The sequence below is a fragment of the Clarias gariepinus genome, chromosome 1 (genome assembly GCF_024256425.1).
Source record: "Clarias gariepinus isolate MV-2021 ecotype Netherlands chromosome 1, CGAR_prim_01v2, whole genome shotgun sequence".
Taxonomy (NCBI): Eukaryota; Metazoa; Chordata; class Actinopteri; order Siluriformes; family Clariidae; genus Clarias; species Clarias gariepinus.
In genome coordinates, this window is record NC_071100.1 from 23,393,654 (window position 1) to 23,410,238 (window position 16,585).

At 41.7% G+C, this 16,585-nt stretch overlaps 1 protein-coding gene across 2 annotated transcripts in view; it reads right to left on the minus strand.

The window, feature by feature from the left end:
- Positions 1 to 726: 726 nt before the first annotated feature.
- Positions 727 to 16,585, minus strand: part of LOC128524666 (butyrophilin subfamily 1 member A1-like) — a 40,380-nt gene continuing 24,521 nt past the window's right edge. For both annotated transcript variants that reach the window (XM_053497383.1, XM_053497376.1), the window contains exons 9-10: positions 15,784 to 15,810; positions 727 to 2,616 (exon numbers count right to left, since the gene is read on the minus strand). In XM_053497383.1, the coding sequence (XP_053353358.1) occupies positions 2,093 to 2,616; positions 15,784 to 15,810 (551 nt within the window). In that variant the 3' untranslated portion in view covers positions 727 to 2,092. The remainder of the gene's footprint in view (positions 2,617 to 15,783; positions 15,811 to 16,585) is intronic.

The window sequence follows — 16,585 nt, forward strand, 5'->3', positions numbered from 1 at the left end:
GCTAGACAGTAAGGAGGGAGAGGTGGATCTGTACAGGTTGGCAAGGCAGAGAGATAGAGATGGGAAGGATGTGCAGCAGGTTAGAGTGATTAAAGATAGAGATGGAAATGTACTGACAGATGCCAGGAGGGTGATGGGAAGATGGAAGGAGTTGATGAATGAGGAAAACGAAAGAGAACAAAGAGTAGAAGAGGTGACTGTTGTGGAACAGGAAGTAGCAAATATTGGTAGAAGTGAGGTGAAAAGGGCGTTGAAGAGGATGAAGAGTGGAAAGGCTGTTGGTCCTGATGACATACCTGTGGAGGTATGGAAGTGCTTAGGAGAGGTGGCAATAGAGTTTTTGACAAGTTTGTTTAACAAGATCTTGGAGAGTGAGAGGATTCCAGAGGAATGGAGGAAAGGTGTATTGGTGCCAATTTTTAAGAACAAGGGAGATGTGCAAAGCTGTGGCAATTATAGAGGTATAAAGCTAATGAGCCAGACAATGAAGCTGTGGGAAAGAGTAGTGGAAGCTAGGTTAAGGGCAGAGGTGAGCATTTGTGAGCAGCAATATGGTTTTATGCTGAGGTTGGAACTGCCGGGCAGGATGTCTAGAGGAAGACCAAAGAGGAGATTTATGGATGCAGTGAGAGAAGAGGATGCAGAGGATAGGGTTAGATGGAGGCAAATGATTCACTGTGGCGACCCCTGAAAGGGAACAGCCGAAAGACAAAGAAGAAGACTTAAAGAAAATATAGGTTTTAAGAAGTTGTTTGTAGACTGCCAGTTGCTCAGTTGTTCGGACATTTACAGTAGAGGAAGTTCATTCCACCAACGGGGTGTCAGAACAGGGAAGAGTTCTGGAGGCTGAGAGATGGTGGGAGCATGATGCAATATCACACATCACCCCTCTTAAATACACAGCACGTGAGCAGTTAAGCAAACTGGATGTGTTTAGCTGTGTGTGTTAATAACCCAGTGTACACCAGTTTGATTGTAAATGTGACTGGTATGTGAGTGTAAGTGCTTTATCCTGGTCAGGGTCATGGTGGATCCAGAGACATTAAATATTCAATTTCCTGAAGTCCTACATGTTCATGCTCATATTCATATTTGCGATGGCTATGTCATGTGCCCCAGGGACTTCAAAGGTGGATGGACTCATTTGATTGAGGCACAAGAAACAGTGGCTAAAGGGCTGCACAAGCTGCCAGGGCACTTTCTCTTTCGCTAAGAGCCAGTCTTCGCAATCCAGCCACTGAAGAGGTTAAGGCCCCCTTTCCCAGCTGGAATCGCCACTGCTGTTACCGCAGGAACAATTCATAGCAACAAACTCATTTCCCCCAAAATTCTATGTTGCAGCCATCATCGGTTTCTGTAGATACAAACATGCACAACTAATACAAACACAGCTCCACACACTGGTCATATTCTGATTCAGTGAAAATCCTGCAGATTTCATCACTGAGAATGAAATGATTATAAACTGTGACGCTATTGTTTTGACTGATTATATTACACATTAATAAAAACTGTATAAAAATACATCAATTTCATGTATGATTATGTACAAGTGCAATATTAAAACTTACATGATGTTGAGGAGAAAACAAACAGCATTAAACAGAATCTCAAACTTTGAACTCTAAACCTCAATAACTAAATCAAACTTTAAAACGCAATAACACACACACACACAGTCAAGGATTTACCCTGTAATAAGTGGTGATTCCTAGATTGAGAAAATGTTAGTTAAGGCTGTAAATTGAAGTGACAGGCTGGAAACTTGCCCTTTCAAAGATGGCGGCGTCACTGACGTGTCTGACTCAACTTCATGAGGTGTCTACATTCTTTAACAACACAAACAGTAACTGGACTAACAGCTGTGTTTATTTAAAGAGTTTAAAGAAATCTAATAATAGCTGTAATAATAATAATAATAATAATAATAGTAAAATCTGGTTGTAACTGCTAAAATCAGATGATGATGGTATTATTTGTGTTCATGTAAACACACTTCATTATAAACTCTCCATGTTTCAATTGTTTATAGATTTTATTTTTACTTTATACACAATAACAGTCTCTAATCAAATTTAACACAAATTATTATTTATTCGGTAACAGCAGTGATGATCAGTGGTTTATTGTTCCAAGTCCAGAAGTATGGATAGAGTTTCTCAGTGAAAGACTGACCAGTGAAAGAGTAGATATGAGATCTGGACTCCACATCATAAAAGGAGACCAGACCCTCCTCATAATCCACAAACACCCCCACCTTCTCCACCTCTCTCAGTGTGAGGCGGACATCAGGATCAGCTTTAGCCCAGTACTGATTCCCCGACAGTGCCACAGTCCAGAGTCCATACTGAGGTGACCATGTAATTTTCCCCTTCCTGTTAACGCTCTCTCTCATCACGCCTAATGTCCACCAGGTGTTCTCTCTGACCTGCACCTCATAATAAAATCTCCTTTTGTAGAAACTCTGCTTGCCAACAACACTGTAATAATAACTAAACCTTTTTAGAGAGGGTTTAGAGAGATTCTTCTGTCGTGTGTCTCCACGTGTCACTTGTTTTCCATCAGCAGACACTCTGAGTTCAGGATGAGCTGTATCAGGATCCAGAGTCACATCCACTGACACACACACACACACACACACACACTTTTATGTGTTTATGTGGAAAAATGTAGGAAATCTATTTTTTTTGCTATTGAACCACATCTGCCCGCGCACACACACACACACAATCTCTCTCTCTCTCAAGATTGTGTGTGTTTGTGTGAGAGAGAGAGAGAGAGCTTGTGTGTGTGCGTGTGTGTGTATGTGTGAGAGAGATTGTGTGTGTGCGAGCAAGAGTGTGTGTGTGTGTGAGAGAGAGAGAGATTGTGTGTGTGTGTGTGTGTGAGAGAGAGAGAGATTGTGTGTGTGCATATGTGTATGTGTTGGTGTGAGAGAGATTGTATGTGTGTGTGAGAAAGAAAGTGTGTGAGTGTGTGTATGTGAGAGAGAGAGAAAGAGAGAGAGAGAGAGACTTTTAACTTCTTTTACAATCCTTTATTTTACTAATTTAATTGTATAAAATGAGATCAGGATTTGATTGATAAATTAAGAATAAATAAATAAATGAATAAATAAATAAGAAAATTAATATTTTAAAGACATTGGAGTTAACTTTGTGAAACATATATAGCTGTTGCACTTCAGTTTCGCTCTGGTGCAAATATAATTTCTTCCTAATTTCTTCTACAGAGCATAAAGTCTTCTTACAACACTATATTGAACATGTTTGTGTCTTTCATATTCTTGTTAAAATAAAAATCAATTAAGATTCTTTGGGTATCGCAGTCTGTACTTTGTGCCAGCTTGTTTTTCCTGCTTATGTATATTTGCCATTGTGGCTCGACCAACGATTAAATTAATAAACTGGAATATGAATCTGTTCCTTTAAACAGATTTAAAACCAAAAGTAAAAACCTGAAAGGTGAAATTCACATGCAGTGATTACTTTTTTTTTTTTTTTAAAGATCAAGGACCATAACCTGGAAAAATGTATAAAAATATGAAAAACAGCTTTTCTCTGTACAGAAAAGGAGCATTCTTATGTGATTTCTGGACATAAAATAGAGATAAAAAGATTCACAGAGATGATTCCATTTAAAATTCTCCATTGGAGCTCAGCAGACTTTTTGTCAGTGGTGGTTTATACAGTGCCCTCCACTCTGGTTCAGTATCATTTTTAAAACCAAGTTCATTACGTTATGGTGTGTCTAACCTCCCGTTCAGTGTTTCTTGTTTAAGACGTTAACACAAGATCTGTACAGAACCTTACCAGACACTGCCCCAAAGTTCATCTCCCCTGCACACCAGGAGGGGGCTGCTGTATCCATCTACAGGTCTGAAGTGATGATTAGCTGTGGAAAGGGTTCCTCTTCTGAGAACTGGTTTTGCGACTTCAGTAGTCCATCAGCTGAACTCGTTCCTCTAACATTAGGGTGGACCTCCAGCGATGCAGGAGTTGGTTGACAACCCATAGAGACCGTAGTCCCATACGTCCTTTGCCAGAGAGAGGTCTGTTAATGTGATGTTTACCAGTGCCAGAGGGTCACGATTTCCTGTATCTAGATGCCCCCCACAGACCAGGGGTGCCTCCAGCATACCGTGTAATGTTCTGTTTCCCTTGTTTTGTTTTTGTAAAAAGTTCTAAATTTTAAAAAAAGTCCTTGATAAAAACCTGGTAATCCAGTAGTGTGTGCTGTTCTTGGGTCCATTAGAAACAAAGTTTACTCAATCTCAGTAAAACAGAACTGTTGTTTATCCCTTGTGACTCATCCCCATGTCAAGACCTTGTGATATCCCTGGACAACAACCAAATCACTCCTTCAACCACTGCCCGCAATCTTGGGGTAACTGTGGACAATCATCTGTCATTTTCCCCACATATTGCTAACCTTACTCGCTCTTGTTGATTTCTTCTTTACAATATCAGAAGAATTCGCCCATTTCTTTCTTCACAGGCTACTCAGGTGCTTGTTCCACTGCTTGTTCAGACTGGACTACCGCAACTCACTCCTGGCAGGCCTGCCTCTGTCCACGATTTGTCCTCTGCAACTGATCCAGAATGCAGCAGCATGTCTCATTTTTAACCTTCCCAAGTTCTCCCACACCACCCCACTCCTCTGCTCCCTGCACTGGCTTCCTGTAGCTGCCCGCATTAAATTCAAAACGCTGATGCTTGCCTACAAAGCTAAAAATGGCCCAGCACCCACTTACCTCTCTGCTCTAATCACACCACGCACTGCACCACGTTCCCTCCGATCCTCCAGCACTGCTCGCCTCATTCCACCATCTCTCAGGGATCGAGGGCGGCATTCATCCAGGCTCTTTTCTGTTCTGGCACCTAGGTGGTGGAATGAACTTCCTCTAGATGTCCGTACAGCTGAGACTTTGACTATCTTTAAACGACGACTCAAGACGCATCTGTTTCTCCAGTACTTGAATTAACCCCCCCCCCCAAAAAAAACCCTCTTCCCAGTTGTGTTGGACTAATGGCACTTAGTTATTAACCTAGTTAACCCAGTGTAAGTATGTATCCAATGATGTAAACTTTAAAGCACTTTTTGTAAGTCGCTCTGGATAAGAGCGTCTGCCAAATGCCTAAATGTAAATGTAAATGTAAAGTTCTGTCAAGTCTGAGTCCTCCCATTGTGTGTAAATGTCTGTAGGCTGCTGTTCTCCATACTTCGTTTCTGGGTCCGGTGAGAAGTCTCTGGATGCAACTATTCTGGAACTACTGAAGGTTGCAGAGGGGGTTGACATACTGGAGTGAGGTATGTCAAAAACAGAAACCCAATCTCTCTGTTTGCATACTGTAATAGAGATAATGATCAAGAACAGACCTGTCTAATACCTCTGTGTACTCTAAAAGGGGCACATACAGTGGGTACGGAAAGCATTCAGACCCCCTTACTCTTTTCACTCTTTGTTATATTGCAGCCATTTGCTAAAATCATTTAAGTTCATTTTATTCTTTATTAATGTACACACAGCACCCCATATTGTCAGATAAACACAGAATTGTTGACATTTTTGCAGATTTATTAAAAAAGAAAAACTGAAATACCACATGGTCCTAAGTATTCTGACCCTTTGTTTTGAGGCTCATATATATTTAACTAAGGTGTTGTCCATTTCTTCTGATTTTCCTTGAGATGGTTCTACACCTTTTATGAGTCCAGCTGTGTTTGATTATACTAACTGGACTTGATTAGGAAAGCCACACACCTGTCTGTATAATACCTTACAGCTTACAATGCATGTTAGGGCAAGGCACAGATTTGGCCAAGGTTACAAAAAAAATTCTGCTGCACTTAATGTTCCTAAGAACACAGTGGCCTCCATAATCCTTCAATGGAAGATGTTTGGGATGACCAGACCCTTCCTAGAGCTGGCTGTCCTGTCAAACTGAGCTATCAGAAGAGAAGAGCCTTGGTGGGAGAGGTAAAGAAGAACCCAAATATCACTGTGACTGAGCTCCAGAGATGCAGTCAGGAGATGAGAGAAAGTTGTGGAAAGTCAACCATCACTGCAGCCCTCCACTAGTCGGGGCTTTATGTGGCCCGACAGAAGCCTCTCCTTAGTGCAAGACACATGAAAGCCTGCATGGAGGACTCCAAGATGGTAAGAAATAAGATTCTCTGGTTTGATGAGACCAAGATAGAACTTTTTGCCCTTAATTCTAAGCGGTATGTGTGGAGAAACCAAGCACTGCTCATCACTTGTCCAATATATTCCCAACAGTGAAGCATGGTGGTGGCAGCATTATGCTGTGGGGCTGTTTTTCAGCTGCAGGGACAGGACAACTCGTTGCAATCGAGGGAAATATGAATGCAGCCAAGTACAGGGATATCCTGGACGAAAACCTTCTCCAGAGTGCTCAGGACCTCAGACTGGGCCGAAGGTTTACCTTCCAACAAGACAATGACCCTAAGCACACAGCTAAAATAATAAACCCGATTGAGCATCTCTGTAGAGACCTAAAAATAATGGTCCACCAACATTTACCATCCAACCTGACAGAACTGGAAAGGATCTGCAAGGAGGAATGGCAGAGGATCCCCAAATTCAGGTGTGAAAAACTTGCAACTTTTCCAAAAAGACTCATGGCTGTATTAGATCAAAAGGGTGCTTTTACTAAATACTGAGCAAAGGGTCTGAATACTTAGAACCATGTGATATGTTGGGATTCTTTTCAAAGGTAAAAAACAGGTAAATTCTTTACTTTACATTTTGTATCAATTATTTTTATATCAATATTTTTAGGCTGTGGAACAAATCATCCATCCAGTTTCCATTATTTATGAGGAAATCCACTTTGATATGTTTCGATATACAAGCACACTTCCAGAACGAATTATGCTTACAACTGTACTTATTTACTATACTTGTTTAACTGTACATATTATTAGTACCAAAATAATTAACATCATTTCCAAAACCTACAGTACTGTATATATTATTACTACAACGGGTGTTCATTAGATGATAATTTAATTAATAGAAAATATTGCTTTGATTTTAAATGCATGTGTAGAATCTATGTCTGTGGAGATTCATTCATCCAGGTAGAAGTTTCTTCTAAGTAAAGTTGAATTTACAAAACCACTGGACTTACAAACTTACTTAAAAACACAAGACGTTTCAGTGTTCATCCAAACACCTTCATCAGTTGGTTTAGTGCACAGGAAGTAACTCTGGTAAATGTAGACACAAAGGGGTCACATGATCTAAATCACATGACAGGTGTTAGTCCAATTGTGTGCCAGAGAAGATGGTGCTCCAGCAGCTTAAACAGATTTCCTCTCAAGATGTTCATATTCTGGACAGAGAGGATGGATTGTTTGAGAGAGGCGTCAAGGAGGCCATCTATGTGAAAGTAGAGCGACCTTCTTTAAACAGAGGTGGGGGACTGAGACATCATTTGTCCTCATCATACAATGCTGTTTTGAGAACATTGCCCCGGCGCTTTGCAGACAAGCCAATTGATTCCCCCTTACAGGCAGGGGAGGGGAAACCTGTTTAAGCTGCTGGATCTTCTCTGGCACACAATTGGACTAACACCTGTCATGTGATTTAGATCATGTGACCCCTTTGTGTCTACATTTGCCAGAGTTACTTCCTGTGCACCAAACCAACTGATGAAGGTGTTTGGATGAACACTGAAACGTCTTGTGTTTTTAAGTAAGTTTGTAAGTCCAGTGGTTTTGTAAATTCAACTTTATTTAGAAGAATGCCTCTAGCCATAGTCCCTTTGTGTCTCCAGTCTCTTCGTGTCTCTGGTCTCCCTAGTCTTCCCGTGTCTCTGGTCTCCCCGTGTCTCTGGTCTCCCCGTGTCTCTGGTCTCCCCGTGTCTCTGGTCTCCCTAGTCTCCCCGTGTCTATGGTATATATCCAAGATGGCGCCGGTGAGGTCGGCTGCCGTCACGACTGCTCCGACCACCTTTTCTTTGTTTTTGTTCTTTAAGTTAGTTTATAGCGTTTTAAAACCGGCAAAATTACCACCATGGGGTACATTAGTTATGATAGAGACACTCTTGTTTCTATTGGTATACAATGTACTCACAATTCGACGTTTTTAACTCCGGATCCGAGCTGGCCGAGTGAGATCCTGAGGGACAACAAAGGACGCGACGCGAAGCGGCGGCCCCGAGGGAAACGAGCCGGCGTCAGGAACAGGCTGAGAGCCCGTGCACACCGCACACCTCTGCCTAGCATCCTGCTCGCCAACGTCCAGTCACTGGAAAACAAGCTCGATGACCTCAGGGCCAGGATAAAGTTCCAGAGAGACATTCGGGACTGCAATCTCCTCTGCTTCACCGAGGCATGGCTGAACCCAACGGTGCGGGGCCACGCCATCCAGCCGGCCGAGTTCTTCTCGGTTCATCGCATGGACAGGACGCAGGACTCGGGGAAGTCAAGGGGAGGCGGCGTGTGTTTAATGGTGAACAGCAGCTGGTGCAACAGCGCGAGCGTTGTTCCTCTCACACGCTCCTGCACACCCAACCTGGAACTACTGTCCATCATGTGTCGTCCTTTTTATCTACCTCGGGAGTTTACATCGGTCATAATCAGCGCCGTTTATATTCCACCACAAGCGGACACGGACACTGCCTTATGCGAGCTGCATGAGGCACTCACACAACAACAAACACAACACCGGGACGCTGCGCTTATTGTGGCGGGGGATTTTAACAGTGCCAACCTCAAACGCGCAGCGCCGAACTTTTATCAGCACATCACCTGCCCCACCAGGGGCGAAAGGACACTGGACCACTGCTATACAACGGTCAAGGGCGGCTACAAGGCACAATCTTGTCCACCGTTTGGTAAATCTGACCACGCCGCCATCTTCCTCATGCCAAAATACAAACAAAGGCTGAAACAGGAAGTTCCGGTTCAGAGGGAGGTCGCGTGCTGGACGGACCAATCGGTGGCCGCGTTACAGGACGCACTCGATGACGCAGACTGGGACATGTTCAGAAACAGCTCCGATGGTGACGTCAGCGTGTTTACGGAAGCGGTTGTGGGATTCATGGGGAAACTAGCGGACGATACCGTAAAAAAAAAAGAGTATTAAAACGTTTCCCAACCAGAAGCCGTGGGTGGATAAAACCATCCGCGACGCTCTGAGATCTCGCACCGCTGCCTACAACACGGGACTTGCATCGGGGGACATGGAACCGTACAAGGCTGCGTCATACAGCGTCCGGAAGGCGGTGAAAGAGGCGAAGCAGCGCTACGGGAGGAAACTAGAGTCACAACTCCAACAGAGTGACTCTAGGAGCCTGTAAAGACTATAAAGCACCAACATCCGGTATGATGAACGCAGACGTGTCTCTGGCAGACGAGCTTAACACTTTCTATGCTCGCTTCGAGGCTGCAGCTAAAGACGCTAGCGATGCTAATGCTAGCGGCGCTAACGGCTGCAGACAGGAAGTCACTGCCAGCACTGGAAGCGCGTTCATCATCACCGAGCATGACGTGAGGAGAGCCTTCAAGAGAGTGAACACCAGGAAAGCAGCAGGACCAGACGGCATCTCAGGCCGCATTCTCAGAGCCTGCGCAGACCAGCTAGCACCTGTGTTCACTGAGATATTCAACATCTCTTTATCTCAGTCGGTGATCCCCACATGCTTCAAAGAGTCCATCATTGTTCCTGTCCCAAAGAAACCTCATCCTGCTTCCCTCAATGATTATCGCCCTGTAGCCCTCACTTCAGTAGTGATGAAGTGCTTTGAATGCCTGGTCAGAGACTTTATCATCTCTTCACTACCAGACACACTAGACCCACTACAGTTCGCTTATCGTACAAACCGTTCCACGGACAATGCAATCTCTCATCTCCTCCATACATCTCTCACTCACCTGGACACTCGGAGGGGGAATTATGTGAAAATGCTCTTCATCGACTACAGTTCTGCATTTAATACCATAATTCCCTCCACACTTACCACCAAGCTGGAGCACCTGGGACTCAGCTCATCAATGTGTCAGTGGATCTCCAATTTTCTGACTGGCAGACCACAGGCAGTAAGGATGGGCGGACATGTCTCAGCCTCCCTCACTCTCAGCACTGGAGCCCCCAGGGTTGTGTTCTGAGCCCCCTGCTGTACTCTCTGTACACCCACGACTGCGTGGCCACTACCAGCTCCACCACCATCATCAAGTTTGCTGACGACACTGTTGTGGTGGGCCTGATCACGAACAACGATGAGACGGCCTACCTGGAGGAGGTTGGAAATCTGGAGAACTGGTGCCAGAAAAACAATCTCCTCCTGAACGTCAGTAAGACAAAGGAGCTGATAGTGGACTTTAGTACAAAGCAGGTGAGGAACTACCAGACCCCCGTCATCAACAGGAGCCCAGTGGAGAGAGTGGACAGCTTCAGATACCTCGGTGTTCACATCACGCAGGACCTGGCATGGTCCTGTCGCATCAACACCGTGGTAAAAAAGGCCCGGCAGCGTCTCTACCACCTCAGACGCTTGAGAGACTTTAGACTGCCCTCCAAGGTGCTCAGGAATTTCTACTCCTGCACCATAGAGAGCATCCTGACGGGAAATATCACGACCTGGTTCAGGAACAGCACCATGCAGGACAGACGAGCTCTACAGAGGGTGGTGCGATCAGCTGAGCGCATCATCCGCATCGAGCTCCCTGACCTGCACTCAATCTACAGCAAGCGGTGCTTGACCAAGGCCAGGAAGATCGTGAAGGACCTCAGCCACCCCAATAACGGACTGTTTACTCTGTTGCGGTCTGGGAAGCGATTCCGCTCCTTGAAGGCCAACACAGAGAGATTGAGGAGGAGCTTCTTCCCGCAGGCGATAAGGTCTCTCAACCACAACCACATCACTATGCAGAACTAACAATCTTTTCATCTTTTTCATAATTGATTAAATCTATCAATCTTCTTACATCCATGCGCACTATGGACAATTACATGCTCACCTTCCTTCATATATACACTACATGTCGTACGTTTACATCCTGGACCATTGCACAAAGACACTTTAATAACTTTGCACACCTACCTTCACAACTACACTACATTTTACAGTTTTACGTTTACATCCTGGACCAGTGCACAAAGACACTTTAATAACCTCTGCACAAAGTCACTTTGCTCTATGCATATTTGCACACACAGCACAGTATATTTCAATTTGTACAGTAGATTTCTATTTTTGCACATCATATTTCTATTTTTATTTTTAGTTCTATTTTTTCCTAGCACATTTCTATTTTCATTTTTAGTTCTATTTTTCCTAGTTTAATTAAAATTTTTATTTAATTTCTATCGTATTTCTTTTATTCATATTTATTTCTTATTTGTAAACTTTAATTCTCTTCTAGGGTCAATGGCAGTTGTATAATGCATTTCACTACATTTCGTACTGTGTATGTTTGTGTATGTGACAAATAAAATTTGAATTTTTAAATTTGAAATTGAATTTGGTCTCCCTAGTCTCCCCAGTCTCCCCGTGTCTCTGGTCTCCCTGGGCTCCCCGTGTCTCTGGTCTCCCTGGGCTCCCCGTGTCTCTGGTCTCCCTGGGCTCCCCGTGTCTCTGGTCTTGTTCTGTTTCAGCTCCTGGCGTAGTGTTGGTATAATTCCTTAAGCCTGTGTAACAGGTATTAGAGCCTGTAAATGTCATTAAGTCTGTCTTGCCATAGAGCCTTTCGCCATATGCTTTTGGTTATTGTTGGAGTTTGTAGTTCCTTTGTTCATTTTGTGTCTTTATTATTTATATTTTGTTATTGATATTATTAAAAGAATATTTTTTGTTTACAACACCCCTCTGCGTGTATGCCTGCTCTTTCCGCCCACGGCGACAACATCCGCCTATGCCCCCTGATCATGACAGTTCTTTCAGGTCTCCTTAAAATATATATTTTTTAAATGGTTGTAAATTACATAAGATGTTGCGGTAATGAGAGAAATCAATAAATAAATAAAAAGTTACATTAAAAGTAAATTTTTTTTTTCAAAATATGAAGTAACTGTGCATGACAATTAATAATCCATTTTTTACAATCACCCACTGCCCCCGGGACTATAGGGAAATCATTACCCCCTTCCAAAACTTAGGACGGTGCCGCCAGGGCATGGATTCAGGAGGTCTTATCATCTGGTACTGTACCAATCACACCTACACAATATAATACACACAATAAAAATAAAAATAAAAATCCAACAATTAAAAGACCCCTGTACATTGTCAATGGTAGGACATATGGGGACTCTTAACGAAGATACACATTTGGCTCACCTCTTGGGAACAGTACAGTTGATTACATGATCACTGATTTAGACTCTGTCTCTCTCAGGGCATTTACTGTTAAACCACTAACCCCTCTAATTGATCACAGCCAAATTACTGTGTTCATTTAAAAGACAGAGATTAACCACACTACACACACACACACACACACACACACACACACTACACACACACAGCTCAGTAAGCTGTACAACATCCACATAGGCTGAAAACAGCACAGAAGAGTTCCAGAAAGCCAACAATAGCCATGAAATCCAAACACTCCTTGACAACTTTCTGGAGACTGCATACAGCTACAGTAAAGAAGGAGTCAATCAGGCAGGTCAGAATATTATTACAATCTTCAAAAAATCAGCAGAGAAAGTAAAAACCAGAGTTGAAACGTACATTTAAAAAGGATGATAGCTGGTTTGTTAAAGATTGTCAAAATTTAAGAAAAGAACTCTGAAAATTATCAAATCAGAAACAAAGAGACCTCATTGACACTAACATACGCTTTCTTTACGGTGAACAATATAAACATACTTAATATTCAAAAAGCACAATACACACAGAAACAGCTGACACTAATCAAGGAGTCGCTAAACTGGGATAATTGAAACAAACTTTAAAAAGAGTGTGAAGACCTAGCCATTCATATTATATATATTAAATATATATATTTCCACACACTAAAAAAATGTAGATTCAACACAAACTCAGAGCAATATCTCATTAGGAGTAACCTTGAAGAACTGGAACTGGCTATCAAAGACAACCAAATCCCCTTAGACTCTCTGATTACTGAATAGGAACTTAAAGATAAAATTAACAAACTGAGACCAAAGCAAGCCTTAGGACCTGATGGGATCCTGAACGAAATGATTAAACAAACCAGCTCTAAAACTCTTCAATATTGTCCTGAGTGTAAGTGTCTTCCCTAAAATCTGAAATCAAGGTCTAATAACACCATTTCATAGAAGTGGGCCTAAATTTGACCCCAATAATTACTGTGACATTTGTTTGAACAGTAACCTGGGTAAGATCATGTGGAGCATAATTAATTTACGACTTCCAAACGTCCTTACTGAGCACAATGTCCTGAGTAAAAGTAAGATGTCTGATCACATTTACATCTAACACACACTCACCTAAAATAAAAAATAAAAACTTAAAATATTTGCCGGTTTTATTGATTTCAGACACACACACACGCAATCTGTCTCTCTCTGCGCATACGCTGAGGAGTGCAAGTAGCACTTGAGGCATGTGCATGAACAGTGCAATTGTGATTTTTTAAAACAATGTCAAACTCAGTTACAAACTGGCTTAATAAGTAACAATGAGCTCATAACAGTTTAGAGATAGATAGGTAGATACTTTCATTCCCATTGTGAAATTCACAAATTCATCGGTTTCTCCCCTCAGTTCCCCTTCCAAAATGATTGTGCTGTCTATAACGTCCTGAAGCGATTGCGAAAGAGTTATCTCGGTATGGAAGACTGGTTTCCCTGTAAAGAAAATCACTCTAGGTTGAATAATTCTCAAAGATGGTTTAGAGGATTTTAATGCGGTCTGCTGGGGTCGTTTCCCCTGCAACCACAGCTCGGCCAGCAGCTGAGAGTCCCAGAGATGCTATTGAGAAGCCAACTTTCCTGTCTTAATGTTCCACCTTTTAACCCCCCATGTCTGTCTCTCAGCATATGCAGACAACTTGTTCATATGGTAGGCACACAAGCTGATGGTAGGCACACAAGCTGAGGTAAACAAGTTTTAACTGCTGTTTAAAAAGACTTTGACTTAAACAATTAATTGGGCTAAAAGTAAAGCAATTTTAGTTGGAGAGTCGTATGGTGAGCCTACATTACCTGGAGGCTTGGTGTGGAAAAAAATGGTTTTAAATACTTGGGTATCCACCTAGGCAGCAGTAAGTTTTTTTTTTTTTTTTTTTTTTTTTAACTGGGAAAGCATTGTGAAGAAGATAAAGGGCAGACTGAGCAGGTAAAGTGGCTGGTCTCAAAAATGTCCTATAGGGGGCGTACACTATTTATTAACAACCTGGCAGCATCGTCTTTACGTTTAATTATAAAAAATAAAAAAAACAGGACCAAGGATGTACCATACACTGGCAAGGAGCCCCTGGTCTACAGGGGCCATCTGGACATCTCTGACTTGACCACCTCGACACTGTCTAAAATTTTGATTTCATGAGGCATTGTAAAGCTTTGACACCCAATCAACATGACGGGAACAGACTACTCATGGGCAGACGATTTGGCAGCATGGTTGTAAATTGGTGGGTTCCTGGCGTGTTGTCAGCGAGCTGCTACATTAGTGGAGGTCCACACTAACATCACAAGAACATGTTCAGCTGAAGGACTATACAATCTGTGAGTCTGGTCCTACAGAGGAGCTTTTTCCCCAGCTGGACATCACCCAGGACCTTGATAGGTGTAAGGCTCCTCTCCTACAGTGCTGGGTGACGGAGAAATGAACATTTGGGCAGTGTCCAGTAAGCTACTGTATAGAACCTGCGTCAAAGTTTTAAATAAGAAAAGACTAGCTGGGAAGGTGGACCCACCATGGTAAGAGGTACTTGGTTTTAATAATGATGTTAAACCAGAATGGAGGACATTGTACAAATCACAATTAACCAAGAAATTTGTAAATTATCAAGAAATCCACCATTAACCAAGAAAAACTGTCCTCCAATGGACGTAACACGGTATCACCGTAAATTCTATTATCTCTATTTTAATTCCAGAGGTCACACAACCATGTCCTTTCTGTTGCCAAAAATAAAGGCTTTTCATGATTTTATACATTGTCTCTGACTGCAGTCACTGTGTTTTTACAGAAGATCTTAATGTGCTTTCATGTAAATTTTATCTTTCAGATTTTCATCTTTAATTTAAAATATACCAGGAAAAATTTATTCAGGTGTCATCTAATTAATTTTATCCTGGGTCAAACCAAAGTGACAATTTGCATTACCAGGAAGAACAAAACACTAGACACAGACTATTACACCATGACAATTTTACCAGACAAATCAAATCGAGAATTCTGGAAGATTTTAATTTCTATAAGAGCACTGGGGATTTGGAAATGTTGAGGCTTTATGCTCTGTCATAAACAATTAACTTAATTAAAAGAACATCCACTATCATGCTCTTTTTATTTAATTTACTCACATATTTATTTATTTATTTATCTATTTAATGTGTAAGTTTTCTTACGCATTAAATAGATAATTTTTAGTAGGTATTTTCAGTAATTTCAGTAAGACAATTTTACTGACCTACTTAAGGCTTTGTATTGTAGGATTGTCAAAATCTCTCTCTCTCTCTCTTTCTCTCACACACACACACACACACACACCCATACACACCCACCCACGCACGCACATCCACCCACACACATACGCAGGCACACACACGCATCCACCCACACACACACACAAAGTATAAGATAAAATGTTTACCTAAAGACAGCTTCTTCTTTAAAAAGTCTGAAACACAATGCAGTATTTTATATAAATTTGTCTCAACACAATTTCATCCGGCATAACCGGATTGTTAAATATTGTACTGATATGGAAAAGGATCACTCCCTGCTAAAAATGACTTATAAACTCAATCAGGTGAATCCTTGTCACCTTCTCAATGCCACACAAAGCTTTGCCCAGTCTTTTTGCAAAACTACAATCCATTCTATACTTAAATGTAATTGCAGCCAGACTAATGACTAGTTTACTTGAAGTTGGCTATTTTGGAACAACTAATTTTGTACTAACTGTATTAAATTGTACAAAAAATAGTACACTTAAAGTATATGCCTGTGTGTGTACTAACGTAGATACCTGACAGTAATTAATACAATTTAAGTATATATTTAATATATTATAAGTACTTTACAGCTATTTATTACTGTTACAAATACATGATTAATATACTATGAGTATATTCTTATTGCAGCAGTAACATGCTGTTATACCTGTGGTCAATTACAAATACTAAAAAAGTACACTTTGTGGTAATACAAATTTACTTTATTATATCACACAGTACACACAACTTTCTACACTACAGTACTGCAAATGTATTACCAGTTTATTTGTGTTCAACAAAACATTTTTACAAACTAAAATATAAACTGTTGTGTGAACACAGACAGACATTAGTATTAGAATATACAGGTACATTATTACTTTAAACCTGGTGAGTTGATTCTAGCTGTTACACAGAGGGTGAAAACAGGCCGAGAGCTATGGGGCATTATACGAA